Source organism: Cinclus cinclus, chromosome 4, assembly GCF_963662255.1.
Source record: "Cinclus cinclus chromosome 4, bCinCin1.1, whole genome shotgun sequence".
Classification (NCBI taxonomy): Eukaryota; Metazoa; Chordata; class Aves; order Passeriformes; family Cinclidae; genus Cinclus; species Cinclus cinclus.
The window spans coordinates 20,631,870-20,655,292 of NC_085049.1; the positions used below are offsets into that span (position 1 = coordinate 20,631,870).

The 23,423-nt window shown below is 40.1% G+C and overlaps 1 protein-coding gene across 1 annotated transcript in view; it reads left to right on the forward strand.

Moving 5' to 3' along the window:
• The window catches only part of FBLN1 (fibulin 1), a 75,699-nt gene that overhangs the window by 23,498 nt on the left and 28,778 nt on the right, over nt 1–23,423 (forward strand). The window contains exons 5-15 of the mRNA XM_062491570.1: nt 4,656–4,827; nt 7,313–7,372; nt 9,094–9,195; nt 10,203–10,340; nt 12,523–12,660; nt 14,080–14,223; nt 15,023–15,151; nt 15,654–15,779; nt 16,633–16,752; nt 17,592–17,723; nt 18,274–18,397. Coding sequence (XP_062347554.1) covers nt 4,656–4,827; nt 7,313–7,372; nt 9,094–9,195; nt 10,203–10,340; nt 12,523–12,660; nt 14,080–14,223; nt 15,023–15,151; nt 15,654–15,779; nt 16,633–16,752; nt 17,592–17,723; nt 18,274–18,397 — 1,385 coding nt within the window. The remainder of the gene's footprint in view (nt 1–4,655; nt 4,828–7,312; nt 7,373–9,093; nt 9,196–10,202; nt 10,341–12,522; nt 12,661–14,079; nt 14,224–15,022; nt 15,152–15,653; nt 15,780–16,632; nt 16,753–17,591; nt 17,724–18,273; nt 18,398–23,423) is intronic.

A 23,423-nucleotide genomic window follows, 5' to 3' on the forward strand; every position in this document is an offset into this window, starting at 1 on the left:
GTATTTTGAAGGGCTATGAGCAGATGAACAAGGACTGATGGTGAGGACTCTGCAGATCCTAGTGCTTGTTACCAAAGACAGGATTTTAGCAGCAGTGCTGTTTTAACCACATGCCATGGGGCAGCTCTGAACCAGAATGCAGCTGTTCAAGGAAACCCACTTACCCACTAAGTGCCTGATGTTTCCCTATGTAGGCTTGTCAGCATGAGGAAGAAAACTTAATGCTGTTTTTGTAAATGGCCAAACTTGTTTAAAGGTGGCAGATTTTGATAGTGACAGTTTTATTATTAAACAAATTGGACTGGGCCTTGATCTCTGGCCCTGAGAAGAAATGGCTCAGCAAGGCTGCAATGTGGCTGCTGTCCTTTCCCTGCAACACGCAGTGCAGGAGGACTGTGTTGGCCTCAGAACACACTGTAGCCTTGTCTGATGGAGTGTTAATTGCTATTAGAGCTTGCTGATATTTAAACATTACAGGTGATTGTGGGGCAATGCCCTGAGCCCATATTCTGTCCCTGTTTAATTTGCTGCTGTATGCATAGTCTGAGTTCATTTATCTTTGTGAGTCACATTCTGTCCTTCCACTCCCTAACAGGAGCATTCTGCACATAGCAACTCCACTGAGGTAGGAGTATCTTTGAAGGCAATCTCTTATCTATGGTGGACATAGGTGACTTATGATCTAATACCAGTGAAAAATTCATCATTTTTTTCTGTTGACTACATTTTGAATTTGATCACCTTGAGACATACAATGTCTGGAAATTGTGCCTTGCTGTGGTAAACAAACTTGAATCTCATTTTGCGTAAATTGGTCCATTTTTTTTTAGCCTTTTGGATCTTCTTTGTTTCCTTCAAGGAAGCAGAAAGAATGGTTAGTAGGATTAATTGCAGCCCTTTGCAGCAAATGAGGCAGCTAATCTTTCCTTTGAATCAAAAATTTGGGATTGGAAAGGAGATAACAAGACCATATTTTGAAAACATTTGCCTTAGCTTTTACGCATAAAGGCAATAGGCCTAGGAAATGATGGATAGAATTTTCTCCTCTGGTTGTTGGGAATCACTGTTTTTCTAGCCTTGGGAAAAAATGCAAAATGAATGATTAGTCTTTAAAATCTTCATCAAAAGAAAGCAGTCAATTTCCAGATGTGATGCTGGTGCAAGAGATGTAGAAATTATCTTTTGGAAGTTTTTAACACAACAGCCCTGCAGAAAGGAGTGCAGCTTCTAGAAGTTTAACGACCTTTAAGGTGCTTTGACATTTCCCCCAAAATTTGTTGTAGGTACTTTTCAAGGGTTGAGATACATCCTTATCTCAAAAAGTTTTGTAATGAATACTTTGGTTGTGTGCAATAGGTGAGCACAAAAGTTTTATTGCTTTGGAATGTTGAAAATATTTTAAATTTTTGTTTAGCTTTTTAAAAGTTCTGGAAAATTCTTCTGAGTTATTAGTGGGTTTTTGGTAGGCATCTAATGGATTTCGGCAAGGGAGAGACCTCTTGTGGACACATACCAAAAGCAGTGTTACTACAGGAGTCACACCAAACTGGCAACTTAAATCTAAACATAAATAATAAGAAATATTATAAAACTACTGTAAACTTTACATAGTCAAGGGACCTTATTTATCTAAGGAACTTCAGGTGCTTCCTAATCACAGCAAAAATAAATCTTAAAGTTTCTCACATGTAACTTTATTCCTTTCTGTGAGGAGGCAGTCAAGGGAACATGGGACTACAGGTAGAACAGAGCTGTCTACCATCTATCCAAACATGAGGATCAAGGCATGGCTTTGGAGCTGCATGGGTTTTTGCTAATGGAATGGGGGGGGGGTGGGGGGGAGAAGGGGTAGTTTGATATAATTATTGGGGTGACTTAAGGTGCAGAGGCAGTGAAAGGGTATAATAACAATTAATAAATAGGCTGTGCCATCCATGAAATCAGTGATGGTTCTAGCAAGCAAATAAATGGTCATCACTACTTGCTTCCAGAAAATGGCAGCCCTTGGAAAATGGCTGCAAACACCTCAAGAATGGAACTAATATGAAGGTTAGGCTCCACTCTTGATTAAAGATTCAAAGACTTTCAGAACAGGCCAACAGCCAGGAAAATTGGTGTGAAAAAGGAAACATTGCGATTAATTATGCCAGGATCGTGGGAGTGGTAGTTCCATGCTACTTTGTGTGGTGGAGCTCCAGAGCCCACCATGAACATGAGTTAGCCTCCTCATCACTGCTATGATGCTCCCTTTCTACAGTGGGGGAACTGAAAATAAAGGTGACTTTCCAAGTTCACAGGTGAAGTATGTGGAGCCATGTCCAGGTCTACAGAGTCCTGAGTGTGCTCTTCATCAGCTTCTCTGTATTCTTTCGTGAGTTTGTCATGAAATGTTGGCTTTTGTTGTAGAAGATGTGAGGGTCAGTAGGAAAACTCAGTTGTGATAAACACCAGTTGTGGTTAGACTCTGGCCAAATGACAGGCATCCAGAAAAGTCACTCACTCACCCTCCCCTGCCACAGCTGGGCAGAGGAAAGAAAAATTTAATGAAGGGTTCATGAGTTGAGGGGAGGGAAAAACTAGCTTGGGTTAGAGGTACAAAGTGAGTTTATTACTAACAGAATCAGAGGATGATAGTGAGAAGTGAGGATACCAGAATTACATAATGTCAAAATTTGTCAAGGCATCAGCCTATTCAATAACTTAAATAAGATTTGGTCATCAAAAATATGCAGGTTTAAGTCAAGTAATGAATCTTTAGCTCACTTCCATTTTTTGTTTTCTAATTTATGGTTGGGAAAATTGAAAATTAACAAAATTGTTGTCACTTACAAGAACTTTGAGAAGAATGTCCCAGGGAATTGCTTGATATGTCAGAATAAATATTGAGAAATGTTGCAGTCATCAAGGGTTTATTTCTAAAGTCATCCAAAAAAGCCAGAAAAGATGGCATTATCCCTGACATAATAGGATGATCGGCATATTCCACTGGGTGGAAGTAATTGGAGAAACTAGTAAAAAGAAGTGGGTAGTAGAAGCTATCTCACCAAGCAAGAGTAAATAAAGGAAAACGTATCCTGGAGATTGGGAAGACATGAAAACAACATCCCAGGAGCTGAGGCCAGGAGAGAGGAGTTCCAGCCCTACAGAAGTCTGTAGCATGGAAAAATTTCTGTTGTGTATTTAATGACATCATACAAAATGGAATACTTACATACTTCAGGATGCGGTTACTTTCTTGCCTTCAGGCTGCTCTAAGTTTTAAAAGTGCCTTTCAGTTCAGTACAAGGAGAGAAACATGTAATTTCTTACAAGGGAAGAATTAGAATATAGGCAGGAATAGACATCTCAAAGTAGTGAAAATAATTTCATAGTTGCTTTCTTTTCAGCAGGTGTGGTGCTTAAAGCACCAAACTGTAGAAGTTTAGTTGAAATTAGTTACTTCATATTCCATCTGTTCTCTTTAATGGTGCAGGCAATTTTTTTCAGGCAAAGCAGAGTCTGTAAGACTAACAAAACTAATAAAAAAATGCTTAAATCTGCTTTCATGTGACAGTAGCAATTGGTAGACACAAGTTACAGAGAACCAAACATTTTTGCTGCTTTCTGACAGCAAGGCAGAAAACTGAATAAATCAGCAGCATCAAGATAAAGGAAACCTCCACAGGATTAACTTGTCCTGTCCTTGCTTCTGTGATGTATTTCAGGGCTGCAATTCAGCAGGTTGTGAAGAGGCAGATCATGTATTACTCTCGGAAGCCATGTCAGAATGGTGATGCTTTTAAATAATGCCTGACTATGCTTGTCAAAGCAAAACAGCTCCTCTTTATGACCTACTAACACAAACCTTGGATGGGGCATTTTTTCATTCAAGGAGGAAATTGAGTAAGCAGCTCCAGTCAAACTGAGTCCTGCACTTAAATTGAATGTGTCCCATTCAAATTAAACTGGACACAATGGGAAGGAGGGGTGTGAAGAATTCCGACTTCTGGCTGGTGTTTGAATCCAGGCTGTGCAGGCAAGGAGTAATGAAATCTCTTATACATAGTAGGACCCACAGTTGGTCTGTGGGCCAGAGAGGGTTAATGAATGAGGTTTGTTTTTGAAAAGTATTTTCTGAAAAAAGGCTGTTGGCATGGAGATCAAGAAGAGAAGAAGGAGAAGGAGATAGCCAGGAAAGAAAACCTGCAGCTGGGAAAAGTATTTTTAGAAAAGCACTGGGAATAATAGAGGTGGAGAACCTTTCCGCCAATAATCGTTATGTTGATTTATTGTGACCAATGAATAAAGTGCAAACTTGGTACAGGGTATAAAACACAGCTAGCTGTTGTAATAAACAGATATTGGCCTTCTGATATGTAGTGTGTCTATTTGTGTGTTGTACCTTCCCCAACAGCAACACATACACATGGGGAGTGTTGTGGTCCTCCACATCAGCTTGCACACACACCTTCACACATACACAGTTTTTCTGGGAACTGGACCCAGGTTCTGTGCTTGGCCAGATGCAGAGCTCATTGAACTCCACAGGTTAAGAAATTTGAGCCCAAGTATACCAGGAGTTCTTAAAGAGTTTGCAGAAAATTTTCCATCACTGCCAAGGTGAGATACTACATGTTGCTTTGACTTTGTTCATGTTTTCATTTTCTTTTTAACAGACATGTTGTCAGTGTTGTTTGCTGGGAAAGGCTGCCCAAGTTCAAGGACAGAGTTGTGAACCCAATCCGAAGATAGGATATCAGTGTGGAATTGTCTTCAGAGCTTGCTGTGGGAAAGGTCAAGAAGGCATTGATCTGTCCATTCGTGATTATGCTGCTAAAAAAGAGCCAGGTAATTTATTACATACTTAAAAGAGTGACACAAAATGATACAGGGTACATGGAGTGTTTTCACTTTAAATTATTTCTGTTGGAATTCCTCTAATTTGACCTCTCTTCTGAGTAATTTAATGATGCATGTTTTGGAGCTATTTTTTTTTTTTTTGGCTAGTTATAGCTGAAAGGCTGTTACTGAAAATAAGAGGCAGAAAGTTTCTGGTGTCAGAACTTAAATGTACAAGAGCTTATTTTGGCAACTTATTATCTTATTTTGGAAGCTGAATATAAGCTATTAATTTTAATGGCATTTTGCCCACTGATAAATGCTAAATTAAAATTAACAAACAATTCTTTGAATTGTGTTGAAAAGCTAGAGGGCCTTTGCTAGTTCAGCAGAGTGCAAATGTTCCTATTATATGAGAGGCAAATGCCCACAAACCAGGGATATTTGAAATGCCTGGACTGCCTGGGACAACTGAAGATCTCCAGGAAATGTGGAACCTTTTTCTTTTGACATAGCCAAAAAAGAGGGATACCTAGATGGCAGCAGCTCCTGACACCCTTACCCATACCTAGTCCACAGATCTGAAGAGGATGAATGTGTGGAGACTGACCCTTGTAGTCCTTCATTTGTTTGGGCTTTTTTTCCCTTTTTTCATTTAGCACACCTGAAACTGCAGACAAGTCATGCTGGGTGGTGTTGCACCTCTCACAGGCCACCAAGTACTGCAAACATATCATCTGGCAGACCACAAGCAACAGATTTTGGGAAACATCATCGTAATCAATCATTTAAACACAAATCCCATTACAAAAGCTTGCACTGGTCTGCTTGAGCCAGAATGTTATCAGACTTGTTCCAGGTCTTTCAAGCCTGGCTTATCCCAGTGTCTCCCTTATCAGGCAGCATCTGGAAATGCCCTTTTGGGCAGTTTCTCTGTATGTGCTGTTGTCTCAGGAGGGGAATTGCCCCTGTCCATTAGCACTGCCTGAGGTGACTGGACTAGTAAATCCCTCTGCTAATAACAGAAATTTGCATACTTAATGTACCAGTATGGCATGAGAAATATGTCACCTATAAGAAGTGCCAGCATGGCATAGAGTATTTCCCTGTTTGACTTTGTGGGCAAGTGACACACATAGCAATCATGAGTATGGTTATTGTGGCACACAGAAGAGCCACTATGCATTGATTGCAAAGTTGGGGCTGTGTCCACAAGCAGGGACATCAACTCATCATTCTCATCATTCAACTGAGAAATGAGCAGGTATTTGAAGATACGTCAAATTACCCTATTGACAATAAAAAATACCTGTAGAAAGGCAGAGCAAACAACACAAATGGACACTTTGGTTTGTTGTGAACGGGAGATGAAGCTCCATTTTGCAAGATGGATTTTTTGACTAAAACCTTGTGTTTGTTGTGCCATAGCAGTGCATGAAGGGCATTCTGCTGCAGGGGTAAGGCAAGCTGGCTCTCCAAGTCACATAAAGTGTTGTCCACAGGTTGGACTTTATGGTCTTGGAAGTCTTTCCCAACCTAACTAATTTTGGGATCTCTGGTGTTGTGTCCCCAGAGGTCTCTACAAAATCCAGCCAGAGTTGGGCAAACTGATTTTATCAGCTCTGCATAACTGAAATGTGCCCCTATGGCTTGAGGATTCGGTGAACTAACCCAGCCTCATGCCATTTAACAAACATTGCTTTCACATCTTCTATGCATCACTTGCTTGTAAGTGACTGCTGGTGGAATGGGCTCTTGGACAGTCACTGAAACAAGCCTAAATTTCCTAGGCAATAAGCAGATTATTTTGGGATTGTGTTATTGCACACTATCAACCTACCTTTGCCCTTGTGTTCAAAGTGGCAGGAGAAAGCCCGTTAGCTGGTTCTTTGGGGAAGCAGTGGGTGCAGGATGTATTTGGTCCTTGTATGTCCTTATGTGGGGAGGATGGACTCTTGGGATACATACATGTGGCAGGAGTATCACAGATCAAAACTCTCCAATGTTTATAGTATATTTGAAAGAATACCGTAAGTGTGCATGCCTAAAACCTTAGAACCTGTGGAGTTCTTTTTGGAGTGAAGTCTAAATAAATAACTTAGGTTAATCTGACTTTCATTAAATCTCTGAGTACCCCAAGCTACTATAAAGTCAGTGGAAGCATGCCTCAACAACATGTCTGATGAAAATGAGGTTAAGCTCTGGTTAAAAGTATGACATTAAGAACCTGTGTTTGAAAATCTCAGTCCATATGCAATCCATGATCACAGTGTGACTTTCATATTGAATTAGCCAGATGGAAAATGCCCCATGGCCACGATCATTTGAATGTCAAATTTAAGTGAGAGAGAAATAGCTGTAAAATATGTAAATAATGCTTTTTAATTTTGTTCTGCTTTGTCCAAAACCTGGTATGAGTACCATCCCAAGCACAATGCTTTACCTTGAGAAGAAAAGTGCTTTCTCTTCTAATGCCTATCTCTCCTCTTTTTAGTTGAAATTTCAAAGGAGGAACTAGACCAAGAAGATCCTTATCTACATGATGGCTGCAGAGGTGAGTCAGGTGACTACTCCTGCTAGCCAGTTCTTTTGTGATTGCTTTCAATAAAGTGAAGCCAAATTAGATCCAGAGATTAGCCAAGGCCCTTTGCCTAGGATAGTTATGGGTAAAAAAACATGAGGAAGAGCCTTTCCAAGGAATCATGGGCCATTATGTGATGCCTAAATTGTTCCTAAATTACAAGGGAAGCATTGTCTCTCACAGTGGAGTCCCTTTTATCCAACTGAAGCTGAGACAATACATTTAATTTCCTCTTAAATTCTAGTGGGCAATACCTCAGAAGCATCACCCTTGAAAGTACACACCTGTGGAGTACTTTGGATTCCACAGAATATGGTGTTCCTGTATTGAGTATGTGCATCTTTTATTCTTCTCTTGGTGTTTGAATACCAGGGTATTTGAATATGAAATTAAACTTGTTTCTGTTTGAGATGCATCACCTGAAAAAAAGAAAGACAAAATGGTTATTGACCTGATTACTCATGCTGCTCTGACTCCTTGGAAATGTGCATTTGAAATATTGCTCTGCTAAGTATTCTGATTTATTGCTTGTCACATGTGATTTACATGTCTATAAACCTAAACCAGCAGTGATTCATTGTTTTCTGCCAGCATTTCATAACTCAGAAATGTATTTGGGATTAAATCAATTTAATAAGCTTATTATTATTTCCAATTGAAAAAATTATTTACTGTGCTCCAAGTTCTACAGCTGTTACACTCTGGAGAGAATGGGAATATCTACCAGGTCATTGGTGAACGAGAGTCAACAGTGCCTCTCCTCCTTGTCTCCAGTTGCTAATTACAGGAGATGACATAGAAATATGTATTACATATTTTCCTAGCGTTATTTCTTCATGTAATCAGCTGTGGTATTTCTCAGTTAATCAGCTGCCTGCAGGGGATGGATTGGTATTGCTAATTGCCAATTGGTGGTTCTGTCTACAGTATGTTTTCTGATAAACTTGGCATGCCAAAATTATTTGTAATTTTCTGAACTTGAACAGGGGAAACTTAAATTTCTTAGGCAATGGAACTTCAGCAATTTGTTTTGGAGCACCTTCGTGTTACATGGGGAAATTAATTCTGTTCTTCTAACACTTCCACTAAGGTTTTACTGTGTCAGGGTGGAGCTCACAGTTTGAGCAGAGGCTGTTGATCTCAATCACAGAACTATGGTTCCATCTAATTTTCAGTGATGCATTAATGGCCCTGTCCTCATTAGAAATAGTTGTACTTAAAAAATTATTTATAATGTATTACAGCTGCAACTCCTCACATGGATTGTGCCTATCTTACACCTTTTGTCTAATGCCTATCCAACCATTCTAAAAAACATTACATGGGTTCTGTTTGTACTAAGAATATCTGCAGCCTTACAACAAATATTTGTTGTTGGGATTATACAACCTTTTCTCTATTTCCATAACATGAAACATTTTTAATATTAATTTCTACTTTAACAAGGTCAGAAAAAAGTTTTCTTAATGATGAGCCAATTTTGTGTAAATTATCTGTAGTATTCTCTTTCTGTTTGTTAGAATAACCCTTCTTGTATTAATTATTAGAGCTTTCAGTGCTTAGCCCTTTCTTTCTTTTGTATATGTGTATTAACTTATTTTCTAAATAAATCTAGTATCCTGTAAATTAATGGTTTGTTTCAGTTCCTATTAAGAGCCTCTTAATTACATGAGACCTTTTAACATATCCATTAGGTGGTGGTCCCTGCTCTCAGCAGTGCAGAGACACAGGATCCAGTTATGTCTGCTCCTGCTTTGTGGGCTATCAGCTTCAACCAGATGGTATCACCTGTGAAGGTAAAAGAAACAAACCCATTGTTGTGATTATAAACATTCTTGTTTTAAAAGATCAAGAATAGATACAAAAATACCTAGACAGAAGAGACCAGAATGTGCTTATGTTAGCTGGGGAAAGAGGTGAAGTAATAAAAAGTTGATTTGAATGGAGTGTTGAATTGAGAATTGTGGGAAGATGAAGTTAAGAGAGGGTAAGTGGAAAAGATGGAGAATTTAGAACTGAGAAGAGATAGAGTTTGAATTTGTTGTTGTGAGTGAAACCAAAATAAAATATCTATTCTCTCTTATAAAGGTGGATTGTTTTTAGTAAGGCAGACAAAATAAATAGAGTAAGATTCTTTAGCTTGTTAAGGACACAACTGACAGAAAGGATTGATGTTCTGGATTCTATGAGTGGCATGGGAGTTGTCAAGGAAGGACTGTTAGTTTCTCCCAGAAGAATTGGTTCTTCCCTTCCCCCACAATTTGGCTCCAAGAGCCTTTCAGCCATGTTGATGGGATGCAGAGTAAGGCGAGAATTTCTGAAAGTTTGCCTCATTCATATAGTCACTATAATCCAACCATGAAATCACTGAGGCTGGAAAAGCCTTAAGATCATCGAGTTCAACATAAACCAAATACTGCAAACTCCACCAGCAGACCATGTCTACACATCCTAGCTCTAACAACCTGAGACATGTTGGGCGACGTCATCTACTACTAGACTCAATCAGATGACGTCGGCTGTTTGCTCTCACTCACTTAACCTTCCTCTTCTTAAGTACATTGAATCAACAAGTCCTGGTACCAGCAGGGTCCAAATGTCTTTGCTGGCTCATGCCCTGGCAGCAGCTGTGTAGTGAGATGTGAGTGTGAGACCAAATCCACGCCTTTATATTCTGATGCTTTGAGGAATGCCTGGTTGGAAGTGTGTCCACAGCTAGCCTTCAACCTCATCTCTTCCCAGCAACATCATGCTTCTTATTTACTTTCTCTTACTTATTTTTAAATAATTTTGCATATTGTAGATATTAACGAGTGTATCACTGGGACACACAACTGTGGGATTGGACAAACCTGTGTCAATACATTAGGATCCTTCCGCTGTCAGCGGGACACCAGCTGCGGAACTGGTTATGAACTAACAGATGACAGTCGTTGCAAAGGTATGTCCTGTGCAGAGAAACTAGAATCTTCCAGGCTTAAATTAAAAACTAAGCACATCATCATGTCATGCTCTTTGGCTTTTGGTAAATACATGTGTAACTGAGACACACACACACTTCAGTGACAGCAACTTTCCCACCTATCACCTTGCAAATAACTAGATCATACAGCTGGGGGCTGCTGCAAAGACTACCTGGGGGGATAACTGTACTTCACACTGGCAGTTTATGTTGCATGTTAGGAGCTGCTCTGGGGGCTAAAACAGGTGATTACAAAGGCTCATAACTCACACTATACATAATACCCCGGAGATTATTTCTGGCTAGTTCCAGCCTGCTCTGTGGAATTGATTGCTCATTTGCGACTGGAGTGCTAAGTCCTGCTCTTGGAGCATATCTAATGGTTTAAATGCACCTGAATGAGTCTTTGTGATTCTGTGAACTTTGCACATTCTGGAGTGTGAAACAAAGTGTGGCAAGTGGAGCAACCAGGTGATTCAGTTTGAAAATGTGAAGGTAGATTCATCTTCAGAAAAAGAAAGTAAGCTTTTACCCTTAGGAGGTTACAAAGGGATTAATTTCTTAATCACAGCATTCCTAGGGATTAAAAAACATGAAGGGGCTAAAACCACTGCTCTTGACTGGCTGTGTTTGAACAGAAAGTAATAGTCTTTCTTACTCAAAAAATTACTTATTTCTAGTTCCATTTAGCTTAAAAGAATGCTGTTATGTGCATCTGTAACTTCACCTGGCATGCTGCCTTTACAGAGATACAAATTAGCAGCCAGCTCCAGCTGATGTGGAATTGGTTTTCACTATGAAAATGCCTGTTACTCCTAAGCTTAGAACAGTTTATAAATAAACTAATTTCATTCCACTGAGTAAATTAACCAAAATTTTAGGTAAGGTTTTACTGTAGGAACTGATCTGTGATGAATAATGGATTGAATAAAAAAGCTAATGAACAAACTCCAGTGTAAAATCTGCAGAAATCAGGCAATGTTTTTGAAAGTATCATGGTGTAATAGTGATTCCTTTGAAGTAACACTTCCATTGGTTTGAATGACATCAGATTTAGGCCAACAGATAGCTTACTGGCAAGTATTAACATATTTCTCTGTTGGAAAAAAAGGAATACAGATAGTAAATTTTACCTGCCCCTAATTTTAGAAAGCTGTTATCTGGGTAAGATATGTTACTAATGTGAATTATTAATGTTATGTTAATAGTGATAAAAATAAAAAATTAATAATCTTCATGTATGGTTTTTAAATGTGAAGTAACATGACTGAGTTGTGCTACATGTAGAACCTGCTAAACCCAATTCAGTATTAACCCAGCCTAAAATTCAGATGGTCTCCACACTCATTTTTTAAGTTCCACAAAGATCTAGGGATATTGTTGTATCAACTGCATGAATGAGAAAGCTGAGGTATCCTATTGCTGGAGAATTTCTGTATTTGGATAGGTTTAGGAGATTTTATCCCGCTGCCAGGTGGCAAACATTAAATTTCAGTTGCTTTATGTGGACAGAGCTACATTAGTGAGTGAAACCCCATTTGCCATTGCCTTCTTTAACAGCTTTACATGAACAATAATTTATTCATAAATATGTATTGTCTGTTCTGAATTGGAGTAGAATATTAAAGTAAGCAGAAGTCATACTTATGTGCATTTTAAAGCATGGTAATGCAGGGATATTGCAAGCCTTAATATGGATGGGAATTGAGGCAAATTAATTCACTTATGAAAGAAATGAACAATATCTGCATTGGATCTAAAGTTAAAATTAAAATTGCACTTTGGTAATTAAATCTTCCCGACTTCAAAGCTAAGCACACTGCTGAATCAAGGCTGAGCAGTGCTGAACGTGATGCTTTAGGTACCCTATAATAGTTTTGAATCATTTAGTTGTGAGAACTAAACTTGTAAAGCATAATATGCACAGACATACCCCTATATATAATATTAATTATGCAATAGTAAAAAAATCCTAAGCTGCCTGGTTTTACTGAGGTCATTTTTGAGGTAGTAAGTCAGATTGATCCTGGATCAGAGAGTTCTGGGAAGGTATGCTGAGGTTTAATCTATGTGATGATTTTTAACTATGTCTTATGTTTTAAATGTGATGAAAAAAAACCTGTCAAATTCCTGCTAACAATTTTTTTTTGTGATGTACCAGATATTGACGAATGTGAGACTGGTACTCATAACTGCCCCCCCGATTTTATCTGTCAGAATACTCCAGGATCTTTCCGTTGCCGACCCAAGCTACAGTGCATGAGTGGGTTTATACAAGATGCACTAGGCAACTGTATTGGTAAGGCATGTTCTTATCTTGGGGAATACTCCAGTGCTGTCTGGCAGAAAAGCTGTAGTTTCACTGGGTGGGTTCTGACATACTCAAGCTATTCTTCATTGTTCTTTCCCTGATCCCACAGGTAAGAGTGACAGATGAAAGTCATTTAAAGAAAATATTTAAATATTAGATCGCTATTTTTAGTGAGATTATTGCCTAAGGTGGTTAGCTTCTTAAGTCTTTGGGTGTTTTATCTGAAATAAAATTTGTAAAAAAAAATTGTGATGTATTTTATCTAACTCTGTCCAAAAGGTTTTAGCCAAAACTTTGTGTAAAAGCTGTAACTGTGACATCCTCTCTAACACCCTTTGACATTAGTCTGCTTGGTTTTACAGGCATGTAGGTCTTTCCAGACCTGTTCCACCTTACAGCCCATCAAGAATTTACTGTGCATGAGGAAAGTTATAACATACTGTGGAGACGAGTTTTTCTTTAAAGACTGATTACAATCTCATGAGGCCAATGCCTTGTTTACAAGACTCCCCAAAATCAGAATTATAACCTTCATATAAATGCATTAAAATTACTGGTTTCCAGCAGACTCTGTATGGATTTGTCTAAAGTGACCTACAAATCTATCAGTTATTCCCTTGAGAATCATTTTCAAGTCTCAACTTTTAATTCCCCCATTGGCATAGCAAGTCTTGGACCTGTGGAACTGGCCTAGCAGCAGCAGCTGCCAAGTTGCGCTCATTATCAGCCCCTGGTTCTCCTTTAGTGTTGAAATCTGACACTGGAAACAGACTGAAAACAAAACTGCAGCCTTTGAGGGGGGCCAGTGCCTGTGCACAGCAAGCCCTGTGAAGGCACATGCCTGCCACAAGTAGTGCCAGGTCCGTGGCAGCTTCTGATCAACTTGCTGTCATGGACATCAGTAAAGCCACATCAATTTGCAGCAGCAATAGTTATGGCCCGTAAAGTGCATTAGCTCAAAATATTTAGGTAGTTTCACAGCCTAACTTTACGTGCTGGGAATCAAATGGTGCTCTGTGTGGAGTTGAGGGGATTTTGTTGTTGGATTTGTGACTCTGATCATCCTGTAGAAGCTAAGAGCTCAAGCAGAACACACAGACTGAAGCAGAACTAGTTAAGATGGTGAGTTGAATTGTTGACTGGCTCATTGTATGTTTAGGAGAGACATTTAAAGGCTTTGAAACAAATACAAATTCTATACCAAATTTCCACTGCTTTTCAGTGTTACCTATGGCTTTTATACCTCCCCACTCTTCACTCTGGAAGCACCATTATCAGTGAAGATAAATGTCCTGAATAGTTGTCTCCTCCCACAGGCAGAACTTTTCTCTGAAGGGTTACATAATGAGAGCATTTTACCAGAAACCTCTTGAGACCAGACAGTTACACTGACTTGTGCTCTTGCAGATATCAATGAGTGTCTGAGTACCAACATGCCATGCCCAGCTGGACAGATCTGTATTAACACTGATGGCTCCTTTACCTGCCAGCGAATCTCACCCAGCTGTGGCCGAGGTTACCATCTCAATGAAGATGGAACAAGATGCGTAGGTGAGTGACACTTGGGAAGAAAAAGCAGCTCTAAGAAAAGAACTCACATATGTAATTTATGTTAATCAGTTTCTTGCACTTTGTCCAGGTTTTCATCATTCCCACAGTCAGTTCTTAACCCTGTTCCTTCCCTCATGGCAGTCCCAGCAAGTGAAGAATGACAAGCGTCCACCATCTGTTCTTCATATAACTCATGAAACCCTATGTTTTGAGAAGAGGAGTAGTGATTGTCAGCCGCCCTGAATGGCATTGGCTGTGACTGTGTCAACGGAGCAATACTGTGTGGTCCCAAATCTCCTTAGTACAGAGATATAACATAAGGTCAACTTAATGTGCCACAGAAGCCATTCAAGTAATATTGAAATAAATAGATGCCTTTGGCTGGCTTTTAACTGAGGTGGTTTTTGCAAAAAGGAATTTTTGTGTGTTTTCAATTTCTGTAAGTGGCTTGTCAAAGCACTAGTGATGACTCTGGATCTCAGACATCTTAGATTCGATGAAGAGCTGATCTACAAATATTGAGTATACATAATAAAACAATTTTGCTCCTGAATCCCTCCTGATTATTCAATTATTTTCCTCCCAAGTCCACCAACATTAAGGACACCTCAGAGCTAACCTGCTTGGGTACAAATTGTTTGGATTTGTGATCTGATCTTGTAAAAGCTCAGCATGATAACATCTTGTTTTCTCTTTCAAAACACTTTACAACTACCTGGGGACAGAAAATATGTTAACATATTGCTCTTCTTTCAACTTGCATAGTCAGAAGCGTGCTTAAAATCACTTTTTGTTTTAGACGTGGATGAGTGCTCATCCTCTAACCAGCCCTGTGGAGAAGGACACATTTGTATCAATGCCCCAGGCAATTACCGCTGTGAGTGCAAGGCTGGCTATACTTTCGATGTCATCAGTAGGACATGTCTTGGTAAGTGGCGCCATCAACCTAAATGCATGCAGCCATGGCACTTATAAAATGATCCTGTGTAAAGAGTGTTACTGCTCTCTGCATACCCTCTGTCATCAGAATGCACAATTGACTGCTATATTATTTGGCTGACTGTAAAGCCATATTAAAGAACTGCTGCTACTTCGAATGAAGCTGTATTAGTATTGTCAACACGTTATCTGCTATCCTGTTAAAAGGTAAGGTTGGGAGAGTGTGTGTAATTGTTTCCTGTGTTATTTTTACAAGCACCTACAGCACAAGATTCCGTTGGAAGATCAAAGCAATTTTCTTCTGTATAGATCTAATCTAATTGTTCTCTGGGGTGCTTCTAAATGAGCATTTTGAGGACTTCTTCTCTCTTTAGTATGAAATTTAACTCTGGAAAATAACAATCAAACTTCTATAACCACATTCTTGTCCAGACTGGTATTGGCAGTGAGGCAGCCAGTCCACAGACCTCTCTGTGTGTTTGTCATTGCAGATATCAATGAATGCAGACGCTACCCAGGCCGCCTCTGTGCTCACAAGTGTGAGAATACTCCTGGTTCCTACTACTGTACTTGTACCATGGGCTTCAAACTTTCAGCTGATGGTAGATCCTGTGAAGGTATGGCTGCCAGTGCTTTGGTTATGGAGTGTGAGAAACAGCTCTTTGCTCTTTCAGCTGGTTTTTTTTTTATTTTACCTTGCAAAACTGTGCTGGAATGACATGAGAAATCATCACAGTGCAGTCTCTTTGATTACATGAATGCTGTTATGCTTAGTCCAGGCCACTACAGCCCACAGCTTGAATATATCCCCCTTAGACTGGATCATTTGACAGGACAAGATGACACAGCCTCAGGCTGCATCAGGGAAGGTGCAGGTTGGACATCAGGAAGAATTTCTTCACTGGAAGGGTGGTCAGGCATTGGAAAGGGCTGCCCAGGGAGGTGGTGGAGATCCTTTCCTGAAGGTGTCCAAGGAACATCTGGGTGTGGCACTCAGTGCTCTGGTCTGGGTGACAAGGTGGGGATCAGTCACAGGTTTGACTCAAGGTCTTGGAGGTATTTTCCAACCTGAATGGTTCTGTGATTCTGTGATGCAGAAGTGTACAGGTCTGCATTTGCTGCACTTTGAAGGGTGATTCAACTCAGTCAGGTTCAAAACCTTCAAAACCAGCCTTGCTGATATCCAGACACAAAAATATAAGTGTTGACCTAAAGATTCCCTTCCAGTCTCACACCTTAAAGTACAGTAGGAAATTATAGCACAGTGGAAATGAACATGTACTGCCAGGCCCTGTTAGGAGTAACATACTCAGAGCCTCCTGTTTCCAGGTTACCCCGTGATGTGTGCCACCCTTTTTTTTAATTAAAAAAAAAAAAACAAACCTTCCAAGATTTTGTCTTAATTCCAGTATTAGGAGTAATGAATATTGCAAGAAATTTGAGGTTCAGGTGTACAATTTTGCATTTCAGACTTGAATGAGTGTGAGAGCAACCCCTGTAGCCAAGAGTGTGCCAATGTGTACGGCTCCTACCAGTGCTATTGCCGCCGTGGATTCCAGCTCAGTGACATCGATGGCATTTCGTGTGAAGGTGAGCTCTGTGGTGCTGCAGGGACAGGGTGGGTGGCCATTTCTTATTGTTGCCATCACAAACGCGAGCAATTCCATGTAATTCTTTTAATTTTGAGTCTCTCTGGTATTTATTGTGAGACTGTATTTAATGAAGGTCGCCCGCCCATGTTCCTTCTCTAGAAGCATCCCTTTGCATGTGTAGTGTAAATTTTTGGTGTTTACACTGAATTGTTGCTTGGCACACTTTTGTAACTTGACATAATTTTGTCTTTTTCCTGAGGAACTACCATATTTCTAGTCTTCAGCAAGTGGAGCTATAAGCATATTTATATGTTGCATATGTAACATGTGATATTGCTAGGTAGTATTTTATATGTCCTCTTTTCGGGGCTGGTTCTGAACTAATGTGTTCTCAAATACAAGGAGGATGTGGGTGTGGCATCATGGACAAGATCCTGAACTTAGACTTGGGGCTCAAAGACTTACTAAACAGTAAGGCCTTGGCCAGAACATCTAATTTTGATTTGCTTTTTGTAAAAACAAGGAAAAACTATTCCTCTCCCTCCCTTTTATAAAGCACTACAATACATGTCACTGTAAAGTGCTTGCTCTCTTCCATTATTTTGTCTCTTGGGCTCTCATATAGTCTTTAATTTTCTTCAGAGTTCCATTTATTCCTGAAAACCTTTGCTATTTAAATGTTGTTGGCTAGAGCCACACCTATCTGATGATATTCTTCATTTCCCAGAAATTAGAATCATCAAATTGTGTTTGAAGCTCATAGTAGAAGCAGTGTACATGCGCACGAGTTTGAATGTCATGAACACATAGTAAATTAGTGGTGTCTTTTTCTTGCAGATATCGATGAATGTGCTTTGCCCACTGGAGGACATATCTGTTCCTTCCGATGCATTAATACTCCTGGGAGCTTTCAATGTACTTGTCCCTCTACTGGGTACAGGCTGGCACCCAATGCACGCAACTGCCAAGGTGGGTTCAATAACTGCAGGGAGACCTCACTAAGACTCTGGAATTCTGACAATTTCTGGCAGGTTTTGTATTTGAAAAATGCCTTTCCTTCGACATTGTAGGTAATGCCGTACACATCAGCTAGGCATCTGAAGAAATCAGTCTTTTATAATAAAAATACAGGAAGTTTCAGTTACAAAGTAATTCAGTAGAGACTACTTCTAAAAACATTATTAAATAATTATTAAAAATTCTTACAATGAAGATTCCAATGGTGAAATACTATGAGTTAGTTTAGACACTAAAAGGAATGTACTGCTGTAAACATGTCAGCAAATATTTAGGTCTTGTCCACTTAGTGGCACTGCTGCTCTTCCTTTTCTTCTTCTTCTTGCTGGTTGGTTGGATTAGTGTTCTTTTATGTTCTTCTGCCCTCCCCTTGCAATCCTGTAGTAATGTTTAATTGCATCCCATGTTCTGTAGTATCTAATTAGGATACTGTCATTGTCTGGCACCTGCAAGGAGTGGAAAAAGCACGTGTTTAATGCACTCCCCTGTTTCCATTTGGCAGATATTGATGAGTGTGTTGCAGAAAGCCACAACTGCTCTTTCAATGAGACCTGCTTTAACATCCAGGGTGGCTTTCGTTGTCTGTCTTTGGAATGTCCTGAGAATTACCGCAAGTCAGGAGATACGTAAGTACCCTCATTTTCAAGGTCAGTTTTTTAGTGGCGTGATCTCCTTAATGTCATGCCTCTGCTGACTGAACACAGAGCAGTTTCTAGCAAATACGTATTGTGTTGGCAGGCCTACCCTATGTTTTGTGCACACAGGTCTGGTTTCTTTCTCATGCTTCTCTTTCTAAGGAAAAGATGCTCCCTTAAAAATGCCATGTGGCAGTGGTTTGCACCATAATGATCTCAGATCCATAAGCAGGTACTCTTGTCTGGCTCCCTTGCAGGCAGCATGACAAGAGGGCTATATTCGGCTTTGAAATCATTTGCATTAATTTCAGAATCACACACAGTCTTTTCTTATTTTCACACTTGAGCTAAAGGGTTCTTTTTAGCTCCCTCTCTTGGATTCTCACCTGTACTGTTGCTAAGCCTTGCAAGAATGTCTTATTTTTGGTACCATTTAGTTGAATCATAGAATATTAAGGGGTCAGAGTAGACCTTAAAAATCATTTAGTCCCAACCCTTTCTGCCATGTGCAGGGTCATGTCCCACTAGACCAGTTTGCTCAAGGCCATATCCAACCTGGCCTTGAGCACTGCTAGGGTTGAGGCATCCACCTCACTGGCCAACCTATTCCAGTGTCTCACCACCCTCACAATAAAAAGTTTCTTCCTAATATCTTATATAAATCTCCCTTCTTTCAGTCTGTATCCAATTTTCACCTGAATTAGAAAACCTTGGAATCCTAGCAAGGGTGGTATGTTAGCTGCAGCTCATAATTGCGTCTTTAACCCATCTCAGAGGTAGTCTGTGCATTCTGGTGTAGAAAATAGGAGACAGCTCTGGGAGGAAGGGCAGGTGGAAGCTCTTTTGTACCCATCAAATAGTGCCAGCAGAGAGGAGAAGTTGTTGGAAATTCTCAGTTGTGTAGCTGGAGTTTGTGGCTGGTGAAGGTGATGCTTTGCCTCCTGCCCTGTGGCCTTCTGGCCACTCCAGCAATTCTGCCAAAGGCTGCTTCATGGTTCCCCCATGTGCCCTGTACTCAGGTAAGTGTGTGCTCCACCAGCCAGGGAGGAAGGCTGACAAATCACATTTGTTATCAGCCCGCTATTGCTTTTCCCAGACAGGGCTGCTATGGCCACCATCTGTTAGACAGACCTGAGTACTCTGTGCCTCTCTGTAGAATGAAGCCAAGACTGATCTTCATCTCAGGGATTTTGTGGGGATTAGTTAGTTTGCATTTAAGCCTTAGCCTTTGAAATATCGTATAAGTGGCACAGCAGATGTATTTGATCAGAATGCTGGAGAGGAAGTTCATGGTACAAACCCGGCTATTTATAAAATATGGTTGTGTTATGGGAAGGGTAGTAGGAATTAAATTTTAAATTATATCTGTTGTATCAGTGACCAAGCAGTACCTTAGCATGGATGCAGATGTTCTCTTTATTTGTAAGACTGTGGGTTCACTGATATCTTAATTTTTTAAAAAGTGCATTGTGCAGTGGACCACTAGGCAGAATTAGCAGATTTCTGCTCTTATTTCCTGCATTGCAGAGTTCAATTTATAAAATACATGTCGTACAAATATTCCATTTCTTCTCTCTCTATCTGTATTTGACTTCACTGGCTATTTGAGCTTCATGGGACCTTTTGGGAAAGCGGCAGGATGTCTGATTTGTTTTTCTGTGTCTAGGTTGTTGGGCTCTGTGATGTCTTTCTCTGCCTACCTCAGACCTACTCACAGGGTGAGATCCTTCTGGTGTGCTCAGGCTATAATTAGGGCTGAGTCAGACGCAAATCCTGCAGCTGCTCAGTGAAATTCTAATTATTTTAATTCCTTGAGTTATTATCTTGTTGGATTTATTAGGTTTTCCCCTTTCAACAGCTACAGATAGTTACTAAATGTATTGTTGAGGACATGTTTGCGTAAAGCAAAGAGAATGTGAGTTCATTGTGATCACTGATGAAGTGCAGTGAGTTCTGCAGGTGCTCTCATACTTAGTCTGGATACAGTTGTTATACCAATGTGCTGGAATAAGGGTTTATGGGTGGGATTACCTGGTGCTCACTGGGGAGCAGCTTCATAAGCACCCTTTTTACATCCAAACTACTCTACATCTCCTTGACTGAATCAGTTTTGCATGTATACCCCAGCAAGGCTGATAGCCAGCATATCATTCTGCATGATAATGACATTAAATTGCATTAACCCAGGCTCTAGAATCAAAGTAGTTGGCTTCTTATCACATCAAGTACAGATACCATTTTTGTTTCCTTTTATTCAAAACACATTCCAGTTTCACCAACTTGGCATATTTTTCCATTCCCATCAAGCTGGCACCTCAGGATTTTTTTTTTTACCCTGTTCCCCATTATTTTATTTGGAATAGCTATAATTTAATAGGCCTCAGTCCTGTAAATCCAAGTTTCTTTATTCTTATATTTCCTTAAAATCCTTATGTACAGGCAACAGCACTCAGTGATCCAGAAGTTCCTCTACCCAATACCTGTAAGGCAGAGGTGTTGGCATAGTGGCTGTTGAAGTGGTGATTGCCATCAGGCAAAGTAATTGCAGTACCATCCCAGGCTGTGGGCTGAAAGCTCAGGATGCTGTTTAGATACTCTAAGCTCCAGGAGAAAATAGTCTATGTTATCTCCACCAGAGACAGCAAAATACCTGGCCTGATCTAAATGGTAACAATTTTATTGAAGGCCTTACCTCTTCTATTTAAATTCTGATTATTTTTTTCCACTGATCAGTCTACAGGCTTGGTATTTTTCCCAGGATAGATAAGATCTGCTACTCCTTGTAAGAGAACTTAACTTGCTGCCCTGCCTTGCCAAACAGTTTTGTTTTTAGATTGCATAACAATTAACTTCTCTTTATATGGCATTGAACTCTAAGACTTGTAATATTTAAGCCAAGAAAAATAGTAGAAAAGGTAAAGAACCGTTTAAGGCAACATGTCAGATGTGTGCTGCATTGAGCCAAATGGGGAGCTATTTGTATTTTCTAGACATGTCTGCATGTCATTAAGGTTGCCTGGTGCTTATCATTAGAATGTGTTTTTAACGCCTTAAAAATTTGCCAAAATGTAACCAGTAGCTGAAATTTTACATGCCAGGTGCCTGACTCAGGCTCAAGTTTTGGCAAATTTCAACCAGAGCAGTTCACCCATTTCCAAGAACAAGTGTAGAGAGGAACATGCTGGTTTGTATGTTTTCAAGACATTTTCATGATTTTTTTTTTTTTTAAATTTAACAGTTTGCTGTCATGTTATGGAGCAGAAATCTGAAATTTGCTAGGAACTTGCTTTTGTGCTTTTTGTCTTCCTTACCAAAGTCCTCAGAAACTTTTGAAATGACAGACTTTGTAAAATTGCATCCAGCCTTCTTTTTTCTTTTTTTCTTTTTTCTATTTTCTTTTTTTTCCTTTTTTCTCCTTCTTTTTCTTTTTTCTTTTTTCCCTTTTTCTTTTTTTTTCTTTTTTTTTTTTCCCAAAAACCTTAGGAAATTAGGGCCTTGGTGGGTCCTAAAACCTTACTCTGCTCCTCTATGCCAAAATAGGCTCAGATGTACCTGGAATCTTTCTGAGAATTCTTTATTTAACTTTTGCTTCAAGTCCTTGAATTACAAGGATTTCATAGCCTCAGCAGCAATCTGTCTTTGTGTTTGGCTATCTGCTTGGCTGCAATTTAATTCTTTCTATCAATAGGGAGGTCTTTTTCTTCCAGCAACCAAGAGTTCACTTCTGATTTAGTGGTCCTGAGCATCTTATTGCTCTTCAAAGCAGTCTGAGACATGCAGGTCTGACTCCACAGACTGTCTGAGCCTGCTCCCACGTAAAGCCACAGGAGAGGAGCCCAGTCTGTCTGTCTGTCCTGGGCCAGGTACTGCCTGCCTGGACAACCCCAGCTCCAGGGATAAGCAAGTTGTTTCTAGCATGGGTGAGAGAGGAGCCAACTCGGTAAGAAGAAAATGCATACTTTGAGATAAGGAAGTTGAGTGTAGGAGGGAAAGATCTGATGTTACATCAAGGTGAGGAGAATGAGTCTGGGGTAGCAAGTAAAATGGGGTAAAACTAGAAACGGGGCAACCACAGGGCTCAGGACCTTATGGTCAAGGGTGATTGATTCCAGGGAGCTAGTAACAGGACGAGAGGACATCAGGAAGAATTTCTTCACTGAAATGGTGCTCAGGCATTGGAAGGGGCTACCCAGGGAGGTGGTAGAGCCCCATCCTTGGAGGTGTCCAAGGCATGCCTGGATGTGGCACTCAGTGCTCTGGTCTGGGTGACAAGGTGGGGCTTGGTCACAGGTTGGACTCGATGGTCTTGGAGGTATTTTCCATCCTTAATGATCCTATTATTCTATTCCAGATTTGTATAAGGACCATCAGACGAAGTAATAATTCGGGGTGGCCACACAAAAATCCTGAGGGAAAGGATCTGTGTTTTGGGTCTAGGGCTGTGAGGTGGAAACCGAGAGAACTAAATGTCAGCCAGGAGTGAATGGAGCAAGAAGAGGAGGTTTGGCACTGGCTGAGTAGACAGTCCTGATGCCCAATATTTGAGTGAGAAATGAGATTAGGAAGGACAGATGAAGGAGACAAGGATAGGATGAAAAGGCTCAGTGCTGAGGGCAAAGAGAAGAATATAGTTCTGTCTCCTCTACACTTTGAAATGTCCTAGAGACTTTCCATCTCCAGACAGAGTGCTGGTGCTCCAGAATCTCCTCTGGTTAAGAGCTGTCTGTGAAGACCAACTATCAGTTGGTTTCATTCCCTGAAAGTTCTGGTCTGTTCAAGACAAAATACACCTTCCCTGCACAGCTGATTATTAGCATCAATGTCCACGATGTGGGTATGGCTCACTTGGACCTCATGGTGTGGTGCAGCTTGCTGAAAAGAAGTGCACACCGATGACAGAATGAATCTTTGCAGTGAAATATATTCTAGGAGGCCTAGAAGACTTACAGCTCTGGAAATCTACAGTATAGAATGTATTATGAGGGTATAATTCACTAATAAAGCTTGATTAGCTGTT